This window comes from Phoca vitulina, unplaced genomic scaffold (genome assembly GCF_004348235.1).
Source record: "Phoca vitulina isolate PV1807 unplaced genomic scaffold, GSC_HSeal_1.0 scaffold17, whole genome shotgun sequence".
In the NCBI taxonomy this organism is placed as follows: domain Eukaryota; kingdom Metazoa; phylum Chordata; class Mammalia; order Carnivora; family Phocidae; genus Phoca; species Phoca vitulina.
The window spans coordinates 30,678,552-30,697,972 of NW_022589720.1; the positions used below are offsets into that span (position 1 = coordinate 30,678,552).

At 37.1% G+C, this 19,421-nt stretch overlaps 1 protein-coding gene across 1 annotated transcript in view; it reads right to left on the minus strand.

The window, feature by feature from the left end:
• Positions 1-1,525: 1,525 nt before the first annotated feature.
• C9 (complement C9) overlaps positions 1,526-19,421 on the minus strand; it is a 53,935-nt gene continuing 36,039 nt past the window's right edge. Inside the window, exons 8-11 of the mRNA XM_032415326.1 lie at positions 16,851-16,976; positions 14,960-15,138; positions 6,474-6,699; positions 1,526-2,166 (exon numbers count right to left, since the gene is read on the minus strand). Coding sequence (XP_032271217.1) covers positions 6,475-6,699; positions 14,960-15,138; positions 16,851-16,976 — 530 coding nt within the window. The 3' untranslated portion in view covers positions 1,526-2,166; position 6,474. The remainder of the gene's footprint in view (positions 2,167-6,473; positions 6,700-14,959; positions 15,139-16,850; positions 16,977-19,421) is intronic.

Genomic DNA, 19,421 nt, shown 5'->3' on the forward strand with positions numbered 1-19,421 from the left:
TTTTCCCATTAGGCCCAAGAGAATATGAATGCCCATCCAGCTTCTCGGGGTCCTCTTGATAATGGCTAGGGTTCAGGGTAATCAACAGAATGTATGGCCTGAGACAGAGGACTGTTTACCCCGCGTGTTTCTTTCCTTGAGTTTGTGGTGTGCCTCCCTCAGAGAGCATGCGGGGGTGGGGATATACCGTGCCCTGTCTGCCTGGACCGAGCTACCCCTTTCCTTCTCAGGAGTCTGCTTTCTCACAACCACAGGCCAGGCTGAGCCAGGTAAGGCCTGGCAGCCCAGAGGTCTTCATCTCCCCCAATTTCTCCTGATTCTTCCTCAGTTTAGATTTAGAGATATTCTTCTAGGAGCTGATTCCTGTTGGGCAATTTCTGGTGTCTCAATGGTGCACCCTGCTGGAAATGCTCTACCAGATATGTCACTTGGGAAGGGAAGTTGGAGGATCTGGCGGTCAACAGTGAACCTGCACCTTTCCCTCCATTTCGAGTAGAAGGGGTTCTGACAAATCATTAAGCTGACCATAGGGAGTCTGGTTGAGGCTCAGCTTTTTTCTTGTTTGACATTATAATTCAAAAGAGTGCAAGGAATTTTCAGTTTTTACTATGATAAGTCCCCTTAGTCCAGGTGCTCTACAGCAGAGACTCTCTCAACAGTGAATTGTCTAAGAGCTGAGTTCAGTATTTGCATGCATTTAACAGGTCTGAATTCTTTTTGATTCACCCAGGTTTCTGGGGGCAGGGAACAGGAATTCTTTTGAGATCCCAGGGCTACTTTCATATCCTAAAGGACCAGGCTGGCACTTCTATGTTTAGAGCTCCATCTCCGTATCACACCAACATATTAAAATGCATTCCATGTCCAATAACATTTTTCTTTGTTGTTTAAAAAAGAACTTGAAAATTGTCGTTAAATATTTTGCTTTCAAATTGTTTGCAAATAAATAATTTGCTGTGATCTTTCAGTAATTATGTGCATTCTGAATTTGTGTGAAGTGAGAAAAATGAACAAATTTATTTATAAATGCAGGAAATGTTTATTAACAACAACAATTAATGGAGTTGACATGATAATATTGTTTATGTTTATTAAACATTTATTAATTTTGATTTTGCATTTTTTCCTTTGTTATTTTGAGTCTTTTTTTTTAGGGGAAGTCTCAGACCTTTTCAAAAGCTTTGAGGCCTTAAGTATCACACTATTTAATGGATAAAATCATACAGTCAGTTCCCTTAATCACTTTCTTTTTTTTTTTTAAGATTTTATTTATTTATTTGACAGAGAGAGAAAGCACAAACAGGGGGAGCGGCAGGCAAAGGGAGAGGGAGAAGAGGGCTTCCTGTTGAGCAGGGAGTCCAATGTGGGGCTCGATCTGGGATCATGACCTGAGCTAAAGGCAGATGCTTAAACAACTGAGCCACCCAGGCACCCTCTTTAAATACTTTCTTATGTGGGTAGCCTTACCTCATAAGACTGGGTATTAAGCTGGACCATATGAAATTGCTGGTTATTTGTTTTTTTTTGTGTGTGTGTGTGTGTTTTGTAAAATATGACTGAATAGAGGCAATTTCACATGATTTAACCTAATTGGTTTTTTGTTACAAATACAATACATTTATTCCTTTGGAAACAGAGTTAAACTGGAGAGGTAAGACTAACAAGAGCAGAGTGCTATGCATGGAGTAGGCACTCAGTAGGTAATTGCTGAATGAATGCATGCAGGTACCAATGAATGACCCAACAAGAAGCAACAACATACACAAGAATGAAATTGCATGTTATGGACTTGGGGTAATGAAACTGGTGGAATATATTAATCATACAAAGCACTTTGGCAATTACTTTTAAAGCCAACATTCTCTTTTTAATTTAATTTTGTTTGTTAACAAGAGACTGGCATTGCCTATGGGAGAAAGCATAGTGTACTGCCTACTGCTCATTCAGGAATAAAAAAATGGAAACACCATAGGAGTTTAAGGAGGAAAAGAAGCCTTGTGGATCTGAGAGTGGAGATTTCAGAGGTCAATAGGATGTTCATGTTGCTTTTCATTTGGCAACAAGAACTGTCTCCAAGGGCAGGATCCTTAATTGGAAAGTCTTGGTTTTTAGTTTTGTTTGATCCCAAGGAAGTCAACAGCTTAATTGTTTTTTTGGCTGGAAATCCTAGAGAAAACAAAGGATTATCAAATCTTAATGATTTAATAAGACTTCAACTTTGGGTCCATCCATCCATCTATTTATTTATCCCCTTATCCTATTGCATCATGATGTACCAGATACTCTCTAGGGGCTGGGAACAGAATGGGGTTTAGGATACAAGAGACACATTTCCAAACTAGAGGGATATTCTCTTGGGTAGAAAGATGAAATGTCATTAGTTCTGGAAAAGCAGAGGGAAAAGTGCTCGGGAAGCATAGACAGAGAACTGATTCATGGAGAAATTGGAGAAGACTTCACTGAAGAGATGTTAATTGTTCTGGGTCCAGAAGGAAGGTTTTCCATGATTAGAGTAACCAAAGAATGAGAAAAGGGGAGGAAGAGGAGGAGAAGAGGAAAAGAAAAAAAAAAAAAAGAATCATGCCCCAGGAAGGATCCACCACAAAGGTTTTGGTTTAATTGGCATGGATGGACATCTGTTTTGTTTTTCTTTTTGGCCTTTTTAAAGAAGCTAACCAGGTAATCTAGAGAGCATTAGGTTGAGAAACACTGGTGTGGAAGGAGTAGAAACACACAAGGGGAATAAAGGAGAGGGGGCTTGGATTGGTTGAAGGAAGAGAAAGTTGGAGAGCATTCTACTTTAAGTAAATAGTATGTTAAAAAAGGTGATGTTTAAGGTTTTCAATCTCATGATGGGGGCAGGTCCAATCTAAATGGGACATTGGAACTGAACATTTTGCAGAAAATTGGATGTCTGGAAGAGATTCCTTGAGAGAAAGATTCAGCAAGAAAGATTTCATCAAGAAAGATTTCTGGTGGACCATCCTGAGTCAGGTGTGAAAAGTCAACCAGAAGATACTAGCGTCCTTAAAGTTACTATGTAGATAGGTGGAGGGAACTTGATCTTCATTATCCATGAAACACAAAATGTGGAAACTGAACCAAGAAATTTACATTAAAAAACTGGTGCAAAATGAATGAAAACAACAGGACCTCTCAAGAAACAAATTAACCCTTAGAATACTCAGAATAACAGGATTCCCACAGGAAACAATTTCCCCTGAGGATTACGCCTGTAATAAGAAATTACTAAGTACACAGAAAAAAACGCCATGAGAATGAGTTAGTACGCTTAATAGACAAAACAACTGCAGTGCAGAAAATATATATTGGGGAGCAAATTAAGAGAGACTCCCAAATGAACATTTTTCATATCTTCAAAGAGATAAAAGTAGGAAAATAGTACAGTAGGCTAGGATTAATTAAAAACAGATTAAGTTCTTGAACATAAGATCTGAAACCATAAAGCTCTTAGAAGAAAACAGGTAGTAAACTCCTTGACCCAGGTCTTAGCAATGACTTTTTGAATCTGACACCAAAAGGAAAAGCAAAAAAAGTAAAAATAAACAAGTGGGACTACATCAAACTCAAAAGCTTCTACACAGCAAAGGAAATCATCAAAAAATGAAAAGGCAACCTACCGAATGGGACAAAATATTTGCAAACCATAGATCTGATAAGTGGCTAATATGCAAAATATATAAGGAACTCATACAACTCAATAGCAAACAAATAATTTGATTAAAGAATGGGCAGAAGATCTGAATAGACATTTCTCAAAAAAAGATGTACAGATGGTCAATAGGTACATGAAAGATGCTCAACATCACTAATCATCAGAAAAATGCAAATCACAACCACAATGAGATATCACCTCACACCTGTTAGAATAGCTATTATCAAAAAGACAAGAAATAACAAGTGTTAGTGAGGATGTGACAAGAAATAACAAGTGTTAGTGAACCCATGTGCACTATTGGTGGGAATGTAAATTGGGGCAGCCGCTATGGAAAATGTTATGGAGGTTCCTAAAAAAAATAAAAAAATAGAACTACTATATGATCCTCCAATTCCACTTCTGGGTATTTAGCTGAAGAAAATGAAAACACTAACTCAAAAAGATATATGTACCCCTATGTTTACTGCAGCATTTTTTACAATAGCCAAGACAGGAAGCAACCTAAGAGTCCATCAATGGATAAATGGATAAAGAAACTGTGGTATATACACACAATGGAATATTCAGCCACAAAAAAGAATGACATATATGGACCTTAAGGGCATCGTGCTAAATGAAATAAATCATACAGAGAAAGAGAAATAATGTATGATCTCTCTTATATGTGGAATCTAAAAAAACAGAAAAACAAAACACAAAACTCATATAGATACAGAGAATAGATGGTGGTTGTGAGAGGTGGGGGTGGGGTGGGAGAAATGGGTGAACTGTTTTTGGTTTAGTTTAAATAAATTGAATAATTAATAATAAATAAATAATAAAGAAAGATCTTTAAGATTTATTGTAAGTGATAAAAGCCAGATGGATCAGTGTATATACTTTACTACCATTGGGTAAAGAACAAAAATGAGGAAGGAAGGATATCTCTCTCTCTCTCTCTTTCTCTCTCTCTATCTATCTATCATATATCTATCTAAATATATGTGTTTTTTTCTTATTTGCCTGCATATAAAAAAGAAGATGTGGAAATAGGCATCAACGATCATAATACCAAATAGTTTTTGAACTCTTTCCCCAAATTCAAGTTGGTCTTTCACATGTGTTACCTTACTGCAGGTTCATGAGTCCCAAGCACCTTCGGTCTAGTTTTTGTTTTTAATTAAAGCAAACACATAAAAATCATGTTTTAGGTAACTGACCCTGCTACTGTGGCCATATCCATTTGGCACAAAAATCAGCACCTTGGCAAAAGTCCTCTATATACAAAACAGACATAAGGAAGACCAGGAGTTTACGCTATCATTAGAAACTCCTCCTGTTTTAGGAACACTATGTATTGGATGATGGAATAAGACTCAATTGACCCAATCAGACTCTGTAGCAGATAGCATTCCCTTGGAAATAGACTCTGAGGATCTGAGTTTGTATGCAGCGTATTTATTAGTGTGTGTTCTTGGGAAAAAATCTGTGAGGAGTGTGGAAAGCAAAATTAGGAATAAGGGGAAGCTCAATTGTGATGTTCTTGCAACAGAGGCTTCAGCAAATCACATGGGGAGCTGTGAAGCTAGGTGGTGCTTCAGAGGGCTTGTTCATCAAATACCAACCACACTGACCAGTTATCAGATACAAGCCTCCCTCAGGCTGGGAGCATAACCTTGGGTGTGGTCGCTTCCTTGTTACAGGAGATTCCTGAAGAGAATTGTTGTGTGAAATGTCAGCAGGTAACACTCCGAGGAGGTGGGGGGATGGGTCCTTGGTCCTGAAGGGAGATCTGGGCTGTACACCATGACGTCCCCTACAGAGTCTTAGGGAATTTTGAATGCAGGAGGCATTGGGAAAAGATAGAAGCAGTAGAAGCAGAGGGGATAAAGGACGTGATAAACGGAGTCATGACCATGGTAGCGTCATTATAGTATTAACAACAAGGTAATTGGGTTGCTACAACAGTTTTTGAACACCTTGAGAGGCTTTGTATGTTCAACAATGATAAATGATATTTCAAATCTTCATAAATGCCATCTGAAATTGTGGAGACTGTTGTTATTATCCCTTTCTGTTTCCTGCAATCTGAAAAAGTGAACCTAAAAGACATAGGTCTTAGGGATTCAACTTTGAAGTGCATCTTATTCAAGGGTATTTATAAGAACACGTGAAGAAAACATTCTCGGGAAAATATATAAAAATTTTAGAGAGATTAGGAATTTTGCTTACTTGCTTAAAAAAATTACAGTTGACCCTTGAACAACGTGGGGGTGAGGGGCACTGACCCCTGCAGAGTTGAAAATTTGTGTAGAACTTTCGACTCCGCTAAAACTTAACTACTAATAGCCTCCTCTTGCCGAGAAGCCTTACTGCTAATATAGTTGATTAACACATATTTTGTATGTTAAAAGTGTTATATAGTGTATTCTTACAATAAAGTAAGCTAGAGAAAAGAAAATGTTATTAAGAAAATAATAAGGAAGAGAAACTACATTTACAATACTACTATAAAAAATTCACATCTAAGTGGACCCATGCAGTTCAAGCCCATGTTGTTCAGGGGTCAATCATTACAATTAAAAAATTTTTTTCATAGTTCTGTTTAAATGCAGAGGTAGAAGATATAAAATTGCATGCTCAATGATATATAAAGTCTGATTTGTCCATTTTCATTATTCATTCAGTTTTTCTCCTCTCTTTACATTGATAATCTAGAAGTTTCATACAAATTAATTCAAGAGATAATTTTCAAATTAAATAACCTCAAAATGCACAGTTTTGTCCCTAATAATATATCATAAGTTGTCCTCACCTTAAGTTTTTTGTTTCCTGGTTTCACAGGCAATCCCCGTAAATGTGAAGGGGCAGGAACACAGACATTCTCCCTCCAGCAGAATCACGGTACCTCCATTTCGGCATGGGTCGCATTTTCTCGCACTGAATTCATTGAGGTAATCTTCAATGGCATTTTCCAAATTTTGTTTCTTTAGATGTGCATCTTTTATTTTAACTGGAACCAGATTATATATAGGAGATAGCTACAAGAAAGCAAACCATTTAATTTCAGGACTTTTTCTACTGATGGAGCTTGTGCAATACCATTCATTGAATTAGTTGTTTATCAATTCATTAATTCAACAAAGGCTTATTTAATGACTGGTATTGGCAGATACGATGTTAGCTTTTAAGACTATAGTAGTGATCAAAACAAGGCATGATCTCTGTGATCATGGAGATCACATTACAGAGATAAGAAGACTGATACTAAAATAATCAGATTGGGGTGCCTGGGTGGCTCAGTTGGTTGAGCCTCTGACTCAGTTTCGGCTCAGGCCATGATCTCATGTGTCATGAGATGGAACCCGGAGTAGGGCTCCATGCTCAGTGGAGAGTCTGAGATTCTCCCTCTCCCTCTGCCCCTCCCCCCACTCTCTCTCTCAAATAAATAAACAAATCTAAAAAAAAAAAAAAAAAGACTATAGTAGTGACCAAAACTAGGCATGATGTCTGTGATCATGGAGATCACATTATGGAAGTAAGAAGACAGATATTAAAATAATCATACAGATAAAATTAAAATGGAAACTATGGTAGGTGCTATATGGGATGGGTACACATGTTTTAAAAATGCACAACTATGGATTTAAACTTTTCTCAGGATCATGTATTAACATTATTTTTTGAATTGTTTTTGCTGACTTTTCCGCTCCTCTTCTCTTCCAGCAGCTAGCCACGTGCTCGATATCTCTTGCTGGAGTGGGGGTTTGTGTGCAAGACCAAGATCAGAAAGCCCCTAAAGGCAAATTCTTTACTGACCTTCTCCCCCACACCCCCCCAAAAAAGCCTGAACTCACTGAGAAAGTTTTGCAGGGAGAAGAAGTATAAGAAGAATGCCACTGAGGGAGGAGTTTCTTCCAGAATTAGTACGTCCCTTAAGTAGCAAGAAACCATAACTAGATCTCTGGCAGCTATTTTAGGAAGTAGCAGGATCTGTGGCGTGCCCCTAGGGAAGCTAGGTCCATATCAAGGTCCATATCAAGGACCACGGATCCAGCGAACATGTGAGTTTGAACAATGAGGTTACCACCACCATGGACTAAGTGTTTATACATATCATATTCCCAATTCCCAACAGACGTTCTTGTATTAAGTTGGGCAACAAGGAAAGATCTCCCTGAAACCCATCTGACACATGAATAAAGGATGAATTTTCTAGCAGTATGAAGGTATCTCAATGTCAAACTTAGACTTAAAGAAAATGAAGTAAAATGATTTATTCTGCACACTTAAATTCCTGGAGTAAGATACATAGTTGTTACAACTGATGCAGGGAAGCTTGGAAAGCCTTCCCTGAGAAAATGACCCTTAAATTGAGATTTGAGGGCCAGAAAGAAGAATATTCCAGTCATAGAGAATTCAAAAAGTTCTTATGGTGTATAAACCATAACATATATTGAAAGTGTGTATCATATGTCTATATAAGAGCTATTTGAGTAAATAGGTCATTAGGAATTGAGACCCTTGAGCGGCAGAGCACTTTGAAACAGGAGGCCACAAAATTTAAAAGAAATTGGAATCCAAAGACTCAAGAAAGAGGAGATAAAAAAAATATACCACAAATTCCTGCTTAAGAGTAATGATGGATTAAACAATGTCAACTGATTTTTTTTTCCTCTGAGGACAATGACAAAAGCTGAACAAATAAACCAAAATTAAAAATCTGCTTGAAGGGGAACCTGGGTGGCTCAATCGTTAAGCGTCTGCCTTTGGCTCAGATCATGATCCCAGGGTCCTGGGATCGAGCCCCGCATCGGGCTCCCTGCTCAGCGGGAAGCCTGCTTCTCCCTCTCCCACTCCCCTTGCTTGTGTTCCCTCTCTTGCTATGTCTCTCTCTGTCAAATAAATAAATAAAATCTTTAAAAAAAAAATCTGCTTGAAGGCCCTGGAGAACTAACGAGGTAATACTTATTAGGCTAAGATCTGGGAGGCAGTGGAAGTGCAGTGAGGTGAGCCTAGTGTTTTTGGGCCACAGTCCCCTTGACACATTTCCTAATTTGGGAACAAGCAGCAGAGGGGCTGAGGTAAAGGAGCACAAATTACTGGGCTGGGGAAAGAAGGTTGGTATTCAGGGACAGCAAAGGAAAACAAGCCATGCTTTGGGTTGGGACACAAAAGACTACAGCCCCAGAAGTAAGAGGGAATTGGAAGTGGGGTAGCTCTGGCAAAGACTGCAGTCTGGTTTGCATTAGAATAATCTTGGGGGTGCCTGGGTGGCTCAGTCGGTTAAGCATCTGACTCTTGATTTGGGCTCAGGTCTTGATCTCAGGGTTGTGAGTTCAAGCCCCTCATTGGGCTCCACGCTGGGCCTGGAGCCTACTTAAAAAATAAAAATAAGTTAGAAAAAGCCCCCAACAATCTTGAATCATTGTAACCCCAGAAACATTCCAGATATAAATACATATTTTCTTTGGAGGAAAATAAAATCATCCCAGGCCTCAAGCTATTCCTAGAACAATTTTTAAAGTATAGTATCCAGCCCCCAATAAAAATAAGTAGGTACACAGGGAAACAAGGCAGCATGAATGAGAACCAGTAGGAATGCTAGAAACTAGAAGCAGAGCTGGGAGGATGCCACGATTTGATTGACCAGACTTTTAAAGAACTATGTTTACATGAGCAGGGGGATAAAAGAAGAGATCAACAATTTTAGCAGGAAACTGGAAATTATCTTTTAAAACAGAAGATTTGGAAAAAATAAACAAATAGAACTATTATACCTTGATATTATAATATTCCAGTTAGTGGACTGGTTACATAGTAGCTGTGATACAACGAAGCAGTTAATGAACTGGAATATAGGTTCCGCTGACAAGGAACCATAAAGAGATAAGGATTGGGAAATACAAAAAGAGGGTAGGAAAACATAAAAGACAGAGTGAGAAAGTGAAAGATCCATATAATTTGAGTCCCAGAAGGAGAGAATATTTAAGAAGCAGTATTTGAAGAACTAGTGGCTGAGAATAAAACAAGCTTGTGAAAGACAAGAAGGTACCCTGGGAATGAGAAGCGAGGTTACAATTTTTTCATTTCACACCTAGGCCTAGCAGAGTAAAATTGCCAAAAAACAAAGGCAATGGAGTAAATCTTAAAATCATTTTTTTCTTAAGATTTTATTTTTAAATCATCTCTCCACCCAACATGGGGTTCAAACCCACAACCCAGAGATCAAGTGTGCATGCTCTACCAACTGAGCTAGCCAGGAGCCCCAAATCTTCAAATCATCTCAGTAAACAGCCATAGTACTTTGAAAGTAGACTGATATTTGACTTTAATAGATACAATTAATAATATAAATTGTTCTAGAACAATGAGATATTCATAGGAGATTTTTTTAAAAGATGACCTTGAAACTTCTATCACTCATAAAAAAAAATCTAGATTGATTATAGATCAAAAAGTAAAAGCAAAACAATAAATCTTGAAGTAAGGAAAGATTTTAAATAAGACACAACAGTACTAACTATAATGGAAAGAAATACATATTTGAATACATCAAAATAAAAAAAAATCAACATTATAATTCCTGACATGATGTACTGAAAAGGACACATCACTTCCGTGGCATTCTCGCCAAAATGCATAACTTTGGTCTTCTCTAAGCCTAAATTGAGAGACATTTGACATAATAGATGACCAAAACCTATCAAAACATGTCAAGGTCATGAAAGACGAGAAAAGTCTGAGAAACTGTCCCAGGATGGAGGAAACTAAGGGGACATGAGAACTAATTGCATTGTGGGATTTTGATTGGATCTTGGAACAGAAAAAGGATATTAGGGGAAAAACTGGTGAAAATTAAATAAGGTCTGTGGGTTAGACAATGTTACTTTTCTGATTTTGATCAATTGTATGATGGTTATGTAAGTTGTTAACATTCGGGGCTGCTGGTTTATAGGGTGTATGTGAACTCTGTTCAATTTTTGTAGTTTTACTGTCTGCACTATTTATGCAATTTTACAGTAAGTCTAAAATTATTTCAAAATTAAAACTGAACGAGAGAACATCTGTTATAAAAAAAGTATCATAAAGGGTGAAAATCCTCAGGTGAAAGAAAACATTTATAATACTTTTAAGTGAGAATAGGTTCATATCCAAAATATACCAAGACCTTCCACAGTCCACACAAATGTTCACCAGCACACACTGTTTTATGAGTTAGTATATAAGATTTAGATTTCAACGATGTCCTATTTATTTGGAAGAAAGTAGCCTCTTACCCACGTTGCCACATTGGCACGAACGACATAAGCATGTGATGGAGTTATTTTGATTTTTAGGAAAAGAAGTTCATCTTGTTTTACCCTTCAAAAGAAAGTCAAGGCCAGATAATCTAAGATACAGGAATAGAGGGTCATGGAGAAACTACAGTGTGGATGAAATGCATAAACAGTGTTCCAAGAGATAAAGACGAAGGTCGTTCAGTGACCGCGGTCTGAGAGGAGCCTCAAACCCTGGAGGCAAAAGTCCCACAAGAAGACAAAGAACAATTAAAATGTACTTCGGGAAGTGTTCCTGAAGAGCCACATCTTTTTCTGATGAACTTTAGCTCTTTGCTGCTTAAGAAAACAGTTCTAATTTTTCTCCTATCCTAGCTAACTCTTTCTACCATTTGTAGATATATTTTCAGTGGATGTAATCTGTCACGAAACTTGCCAACATACAAATAAATGGAAATATAATTTAATATGAAGTACATTGAGGTTTCTCACAGGCTTCCAAACTAATTAAACTATGTGCCAAATCCAGTTTGTTGATAGAAGGAGTGTTATTTTCATCCCTATACAAGAGAGTTCAGAATGATTTTTGCCATGTCTTTATAACTGTAATGGCTACAGCACAGAGCACTGGTACTCCAGCTCTTTAAAATACTTATGCTCTTTAACATCTGGTGCATCACTGCTAAGAGTTGCACAATATAACAAAAATGGTAGGTAAATAGTTCATTATGACTCAAGTTGATCCAGAAAGAGCTTAATATAGCTTGACACGTAGGTACATAAAGTTGGTTGAGGGAAATGAGAAAGGGAGAACGGAGGATGGAAAAGGCAAGATGAAGGCAAAAAGCAACACAAAATTCATGCCAGGAGGACCCCCCCACTGGCATGAGTTGGGTCACAAATTTGGGTATATTTTCTAGTGCAGTGAGTAAGACAACTGATTGTAATGGTCACATGCCTGTAAGAAATATTTACATGATTCCCAAGAGAAACAAAATGATCCTTAAAACTGAGATTAAAGAGTAGTATCTCCCATGAGTTCTCATAAAGGAGACATTAGTATTATGTAACATCCTTCTAGTAAATAAATCAGTGAGTTACATAACTTTGGTTTTTAAAATGCCAAAATGGAACTTTACAGGAAGCCACCTTGCTCTCCGCTAGCTATGCTGATCTCTGCTGCTTTGCTCTAGAGGAAATAATATACTTTAGATATCTCAGGCCATCATTAATAAATGTAATTTCCTCAGCTGACGTTTTTATAACTAGTTTGTAGCAGTAAGCTTAAGAAGAAACCAAGTTCAGCTAGTCTGTTGAGCTGAAATGTAGAAATGTTGTGTTAACATTCAGGCAAGCTGGAAATAGAATTAATATACTTTCATGAAAACTGAAGCTCTGACAAAAGTTAATACTGAAGGAGAGGCCCTATCTCTGCATGAAGAAGGGTGGAGGAAAAATTCTTGGGCTGGGTTAACACATTCCTCAAGAAGAGGTTTGGGGTCTGCTAAAGCATGCAGGCGAAGCAAGGATCAGAGCCACAAGGTCATTTTTATTTTTATTTTTCATAGTTTTTATTTTATTTTATTTTTTCTTAGTTACTTTGGCATGGAAAATTATGTTATGCTATGTTATGTTGTGTTATGTTGTATATAATAACTGTTTTACTTAGAAAATCTCTGTAAAATTCTTTAGAGTAATATAACTTCCTAGTGTTTTCTCCAAGATAAGCTATTTGTAACATAAATACCTAGATAATTGATTTAATTTGCTCAGAGGATTAAACATAAACCAGTTAATAGTTTCGTGTAGGTGGGGAGAGGTTTCACCAATTCTTTAAATAATTAAATAGAAGGGTCAACTATTTTAATATTAAGACCATCCCTGGTGTTTGAACATGTCATCCATAGATAAGAGAATGCTTCAACTTACCAAAGAATTAATTAGTGATTATAGATTGTTTAATTACCTCATGGAATAGCTTCTAAACCAGAAAAACACTTCTACTGGATTTATAAAATCAAAATAAGTTGCAATCTATTTTAAGGTCAAACCAGACTATATGTCATATTCTTTAGGGATTTAAAAGTCACACAAAGTCAATAAAACACATAGTATTTTACTATTTTCTGCACTTCTATAAGAAGATACATTTTTAAAAGTGGTCCCTGGGTGACTCACTGTAGTTGTCATTTTCTTAGGTAGAACATTCATATGAAAAGCCCAGGCTTCCAATATGTAAAGAAAGAAACTTATACAGGTAGTTTAGATGGACTGCCTAGTAATCTAAAAGTCTGGAGATCAATAGTTGCCCTTGAAGATAAGATAAACTATATTTTGCATCCAGCCAGTGGGACTGTCCAAACAGAGTTGATGAAAGTCTTTGAATAGTTCTGGCAAATCTAGTAGTAAATCTTAGGCAGATGTTTTATTTACTTGAGATTTTTTAAATTGGCTCTAGATTATGGTAGATGATGATTAAGACCTTCTCAGAGAACAATCTTGGATCTCTACAAGGACAGCTGAACTTCCTTTGTCGGGATGAGAAGACAAGCCAGTTTAAGTATCCATGTGGATATAAACATCTTTCTAAATGAATTCTTTTTTATTTAAGATTTTCTGACATAGATTTATTTTTACTGAGTTCAAAATAATGAATTTAAATGTGGTTTAAACATAATAAAATAAAAGGGTACCCTTTTTGGGGGTGGGTACCCGGGTGGCTCAGTCGGTTAAGCATCTGCCTTTGGCTCAGGTCATGATCCCAGAGTCCTGGGATGGAGCCCCACATCAGACTCCCTGCTCAGTGGAGCCTACTTCTCCTTCTGCCACTCCCCCTGCTCATGCTTTCTCTCTCTCTCTCTCAAATAAATAAATAAAATCTTAAAAAAAAAAAGACTTGAATTATATAGACACGCTAATTTGGCCAACTTTTTTTCCCTGTTTGTCCTACTTTTGGGACAAAATCTTTGAAGTTTCATAGATATGTTAGCACATCTATAAATGGCTAGATTTCTATGACTTAAAGGGAAAGTAGATTACAATTTTCCAGTTTCTTAGTTCTGCCCTCATATAAATGTGATGGTTTTGGTAGCTTCACTCACTCTTTAAAGACAACAAAAGGGGGTGAATGAATAAAAATTTCCAATAGCCTTTATTGGATAGTCCTATCAAACTATGATAGGACTTTTGATAGGACTGTTCAAACTTGGATAGTCCTATCAAAATCCCCAATGACTGTAACTCAAGTTAATCAAACTGAAGTCGAAGGTCATCAAAGATAAATCGGACCCAAGGGAGAATTGTGAAACCTACACGGAAAATTGAAACCTATAAAAGGAAGTAGGAAAACAAATAAGGAATAAAGGAAAACACATACCCTTTCTGGTAAGTTTGGGGAGAGAGTGATGGGGCTAAATGAGACTAGCATTTATATCTTTACAATTACAATGCAGTTTGTTTCTCCTGGAAATAAGGACTAATGGGTTTATAAACTGAAGACTATAATCAAGATACAAAAAAGAAAGAATTTCTGGACCCTAAGAACTGCTCACCCTTGGTCTTATTTTCTGAGACCTTATGAACTTCCCTTTCATGAAGGCCCTTCATGATTCTCCTGTGTTGGAAGTGGTGCTATGATGCCCCTTGAAAGCAAGGGACAACCAGGGGCAGATGGAAGAGAACTGACAATTCTTGGGCACCAATTTTGTGCCAGTCTGTGCAAGAGGCTCTATGCAAACAATGCTACCGAATCCTCACAATAAACATGAAGCCCTGGAGAGTGTAGGGTTGCAGAGGTCAGAGAACTTTACACGTTTAGAGGACAGAGATCAGAACTCAGCCTGGGTTGGTGTGAGGCCACAGGTCATGCCTCTCCTCTCTGTCCTGCTTCTTTCTGGGGATGAGATAGCGGTGCGTTGGAATGCTCACATCTCTTTCAGATGAAATTAACTTCATCTGAACCCACAGTTACATTGAATAAGAAAATGTAAAAATCTCCTATTTGAAAATAAACATTCCTTACTTTTTGGCTTATGAGCACTGGAGCATCATTTAAGGAAGTGGCCCAATTTACAAAGTCAGTCATATCAACCGTCTTGGCTCCTTTGAGAAGCTTCTCTTTCAGTTCATATGCATATTTTTGGGTCCCTCCTCTTATGAGTGAAATAACGTCATCTATGACACCATCACGAGTGATGTTTACTGAGAAGAGAAAGAGGATATAAGTGAAGCATTTATAGTTCTGTGACATTTGATTAATATTTATTGAACCCTTTCATAAAGTATCATCTAGTATATTTATTGAATTTTATTTATGTAATTTTTTTTACCCCAAATCTCCAAGACCAATTTTTATGGGTAGCCAATGGAAGACTTTAATTGTCTTAAAAAAATAAAAACAATATGACAATTGAGATACATTGATGATTCCAAGTTCATCACTTATGCACATGCACACATGACTTTGGGCTACACTATACATTTTTTGTTTCAGACTTACCTTCATAATTACATTTTATATAGGTTTGTTTTAAACTATTTTAATATTATGAAAAATCAAAGCATATAAAAAAGAATCAGGTGAAAAGCAAAATTCTTTCCATCCCACATTCCTACTTATCTCTCTCCTTCAATCTCTCCAGACTAAACCACTGTTAACAAAATTTGTGAATCTTACAGAGTTGTAAATTTTTCAAACTGGAAAGGAATTTTAAGGAGTTTTTGTTTATCATTTTTCATTTTTATAAATGAGAAAACTGAGACTCAGACAGGTGGAGTGACTAGCCCAAGACTAGCTGAAGGGGTAAATATTGAAATTAGGACATTTTATGGCAAGTTCAGTTTTCTTTGCACTTCATCAATGGTTTCCAATCATGGCCACACGTTAGCGGTTGGTATGCTTTTAAAAATATCAGGCTTTCTTCTCTCTGCCTCCCCACTATCATTTGATTCTTTAGAGGTGAGCCTCAACCATTTGTATGTCTGAAAATACTCTCAGATTAGATTAGAGTAAAAATTGAGAACTCCAGAACTACCTCATGCTTGTAAATCTGCTAAATATTACCAACACAAGCAACATTTTTACCAAAGATATTTATATTCTTAAAAAGGTTATGCACTGATTGAATGTTAAGGATGAATTGGGATTTCTTTTCCCCCCAGTTTTATTGAGATATATTGACACACTGTAAAAGTTTAAGGTGTACAGCTTAATGACTTGACATACACATATATTGCAAAATGATTACCACAATAAGTTTAGTTAACACGCATCACCTCATAGAGTTTACAAAAACTTTATTTTTTCCTGGGATGAAAAATTTTAGTATCTACTCTCTTAATTACTTTCAAACATATCACATTGTACTGTTAACTAGTCATCTTGTGGTATATTACATCCCCAGTATTTATCTCATAACTGGAAGTTTGTACCTTTTGACTCATTAGATGAAGGTGGATTGGGGGTTTTGAGTCAGGTGGAAGGCTGAGTTAGTGGAATGGTTTTGGTCTTCTCCTTTCTTAAAGGTCACACAGGGTCCTGCCACTAGCCTATTCGGAAGCTGTGTTAAAATTGGGGAGAAAAAAGGAGATCTTTCTTGAAGACATTTCTCTACCATTGGCCTTCTACCATTGCCATGATAAATATGAAATCTACAATGACCATGGCATAAAAGCCTTTCCCAGAGCTGCATGCTGTGTGACCTGTACAATGGTGATTCCAATGAATACATGTCCATGGGTTACTTGTGTTTATAATGGTTTGGAAACCACTATAAAGATAAAACAATTTTGAAGCATTCTAAGTTTTTTTTTAAATAAAGAAGATAGACAATAAGGAGAGTTTACAGTGACAGAGCACTGCTCATTGACAACGCCCCTCCTTTTTTTTAAGGAGTGAGTTAGGTTATACTTACCAGTTTCACCTTCACCCCTCTTTAAGCAATCTGCTTTATTAATTTCTCCCTTGACTTCAACTCCAGCTTTCAGAGAAACATCCAGATTAAACCCAAGGCATCTCTGTACATCCCTTAGTTCAACACCTGTTTAATGTATTTAGTTGAAAATTGTTAAATAACGTTTATCAACATCACAAATAAATTCCAGTTTTGCTATTTTGTAAGAAATGTACTTACTGGGATTCCTAGACATTATTACTGAGCTCAAATGCAAGGTCATATCTGCCCTGATTTGTCCTTATATTAGAATCTAGTGGCCTCCTTTTGAATTTGCTTGTCAACTTAATACCAAAGGACGTATAAATTTGCTCCTTGTCTGAAAGGGACATAAGTCAGAATAGGGCAGTTATAGTAAAGTCCTTTACCTCTAATAACATGGCAGGGAGACATTGACATCTAACATATATTGAATACTTATCATATACACAACATCGTTCTAAGCATTTTGTATGCATTAATTAATTTAATCCTCACATTGGTCTTTTGAGGTAGGTTCTATTATTGTCCTCATTTTACAGATAAGGATATGGAATGGCAGAGCAGATAAGTAATCTGCCAGTGGAATTCAGCAATTAGCCAAGTTAGTACTTGAACCAGAGTTGTCTGGTTGTTAAGCACTTCTCTGTATCGACTTCATAATTTGGTCGTGGGATGCATCAACATCTCTTGATCCTCTTTGGAAGACTCTGTTCATTATTAAGGTAGATAGTTATTGCTTTGAGCAGATGGCTTATATAGATGACAATTTTGTTTTGGTCCTATGAATGCTACTTAGTAGATAGCAGTCTTGGAAGCTGACTCACTGTGGTGTGTGGATGCCACAGTTACTAGGAAGAAAAATCCTAATATTTAATTCAAGCATAGAATTTATTATCTATTTAGAAGAGAGAATAATAATTTTATTTTAAGGGTAAACTGCCTCAGTTCATTGACTGTGTCGGTTTTTGCTCTTATTTATCTTTCAGATCATACACACACACATGCCAAAATACTTTATGAAAAAGGAAAGGGAGAAGTTAAGTTAAACCCAGGGTTTCATGGTGGAATTTAGAAGTAGGGATCTGGGGTATTCAGGCATTCATTTATTCAACAAATATTTTTTGTGTACCCACAACTAGTGAGAACTTGAGAAATATCAGGTGGCTTTCCCCATGAGAAAGGGAGAGGGAGGATAAAAATGGAAGACCATGCTAGAAATCCAGAATACTATATTTCCAACCGTAACCTAAGAAGCATAAAGACTTTGATTCTGAAGATGGGGATGAAAATACCTAAGTGATCCCAATGAACTTAGCTTCTCTACCTCCGCTGTGGACCTTTCACGTTCAGAAAGGGCCTGGACATCCCAAATCTAGGTGGAGGACATGGCTTGATCTTCAGGTATTGCCAATGAAGAAGTGAGAAAGATGACTTCCCTCTCAAAGACACCAGAACTGACCTAATGATCCTTGTCTACTAAGGCCAGATGCTAAGTAAATTTAAGTGGGTAGGTCTGAGTTATCCAAGATTAAAAATTTTAGCCCATGGAGCTTTTTCACCAGAGCAACTCTTAGCCTGAAGTGTTCCTTGTGTTTTGATCATCCTTGTTGAGCCTTTCTCTTCTGATTTTCAGGTTACTCAAGACATAGTCCTCGTGTGCCCCTCGCCCATATGATATCTATCAAAATAGCCTACCAGGCAGGACTCATGAGACTTCATCATTCTATATATGGCCCTGTAGGGCAGTATAAGCCAAATAACCTCATATTCCACTTCCCCTGGCAGTGTTTCTCCCGGCTCAAGACTGAGGCATCAAGAGCAATTTGTTCTGGCCAGGTCATATTTGTTTTGTCTATAAAGTGCTTACCAACTATGGGGGCAATGTCAGACTTCAAGTTTATAGCCATATCCCATTCTTCACTTGACACAGATAGAAGCTACAGGGAAGGAGCTATAGAAAAGGTTTTTGCCAACACTTCCCTCCCTAAGAGACACACTGAAGAACGCTGAGGGCAGAGAAAGGAGATATGTTGGCGCCTATCTCCTCTTTAAGGAATATTATAACTAGAAATAATGACTCACAAAGTAAATAATTAAAACTGATTAACACAGTCACTTTGCATCTACTTTATTCTTAAAAGGCTTAGATAAAGCTGTTAGGCCAGTATGGTAACCATGTAGTACATAGGCTTTTCCTGTACGTGTGGCAGACATTGATGATCCACCATGACCTTCTTTCCACATTCCAAGTGTGGTCAGAAATCTACTCAACATGGACCCAATTCAGCTACCACCCTATGATTAGACTTGTCATAAGATGAGGTAAAACTGATTTTTCTACCCTTGCTTTAAGACACCAGACTTATACAATCTTAATATTACTTTCTTCCTCCTCCCTAAAAGAAAATAGAGAACAATATTTTCCTTCCAATACTGAAGAATCCTTTGGAAGATAATTGTCATACATATAATTGGACCAGCTTATTGATTAAGAAATAGATTATGTAAATTATGTCTCTTGTACTTTTTTCACCTTTTAAATAGTATGTC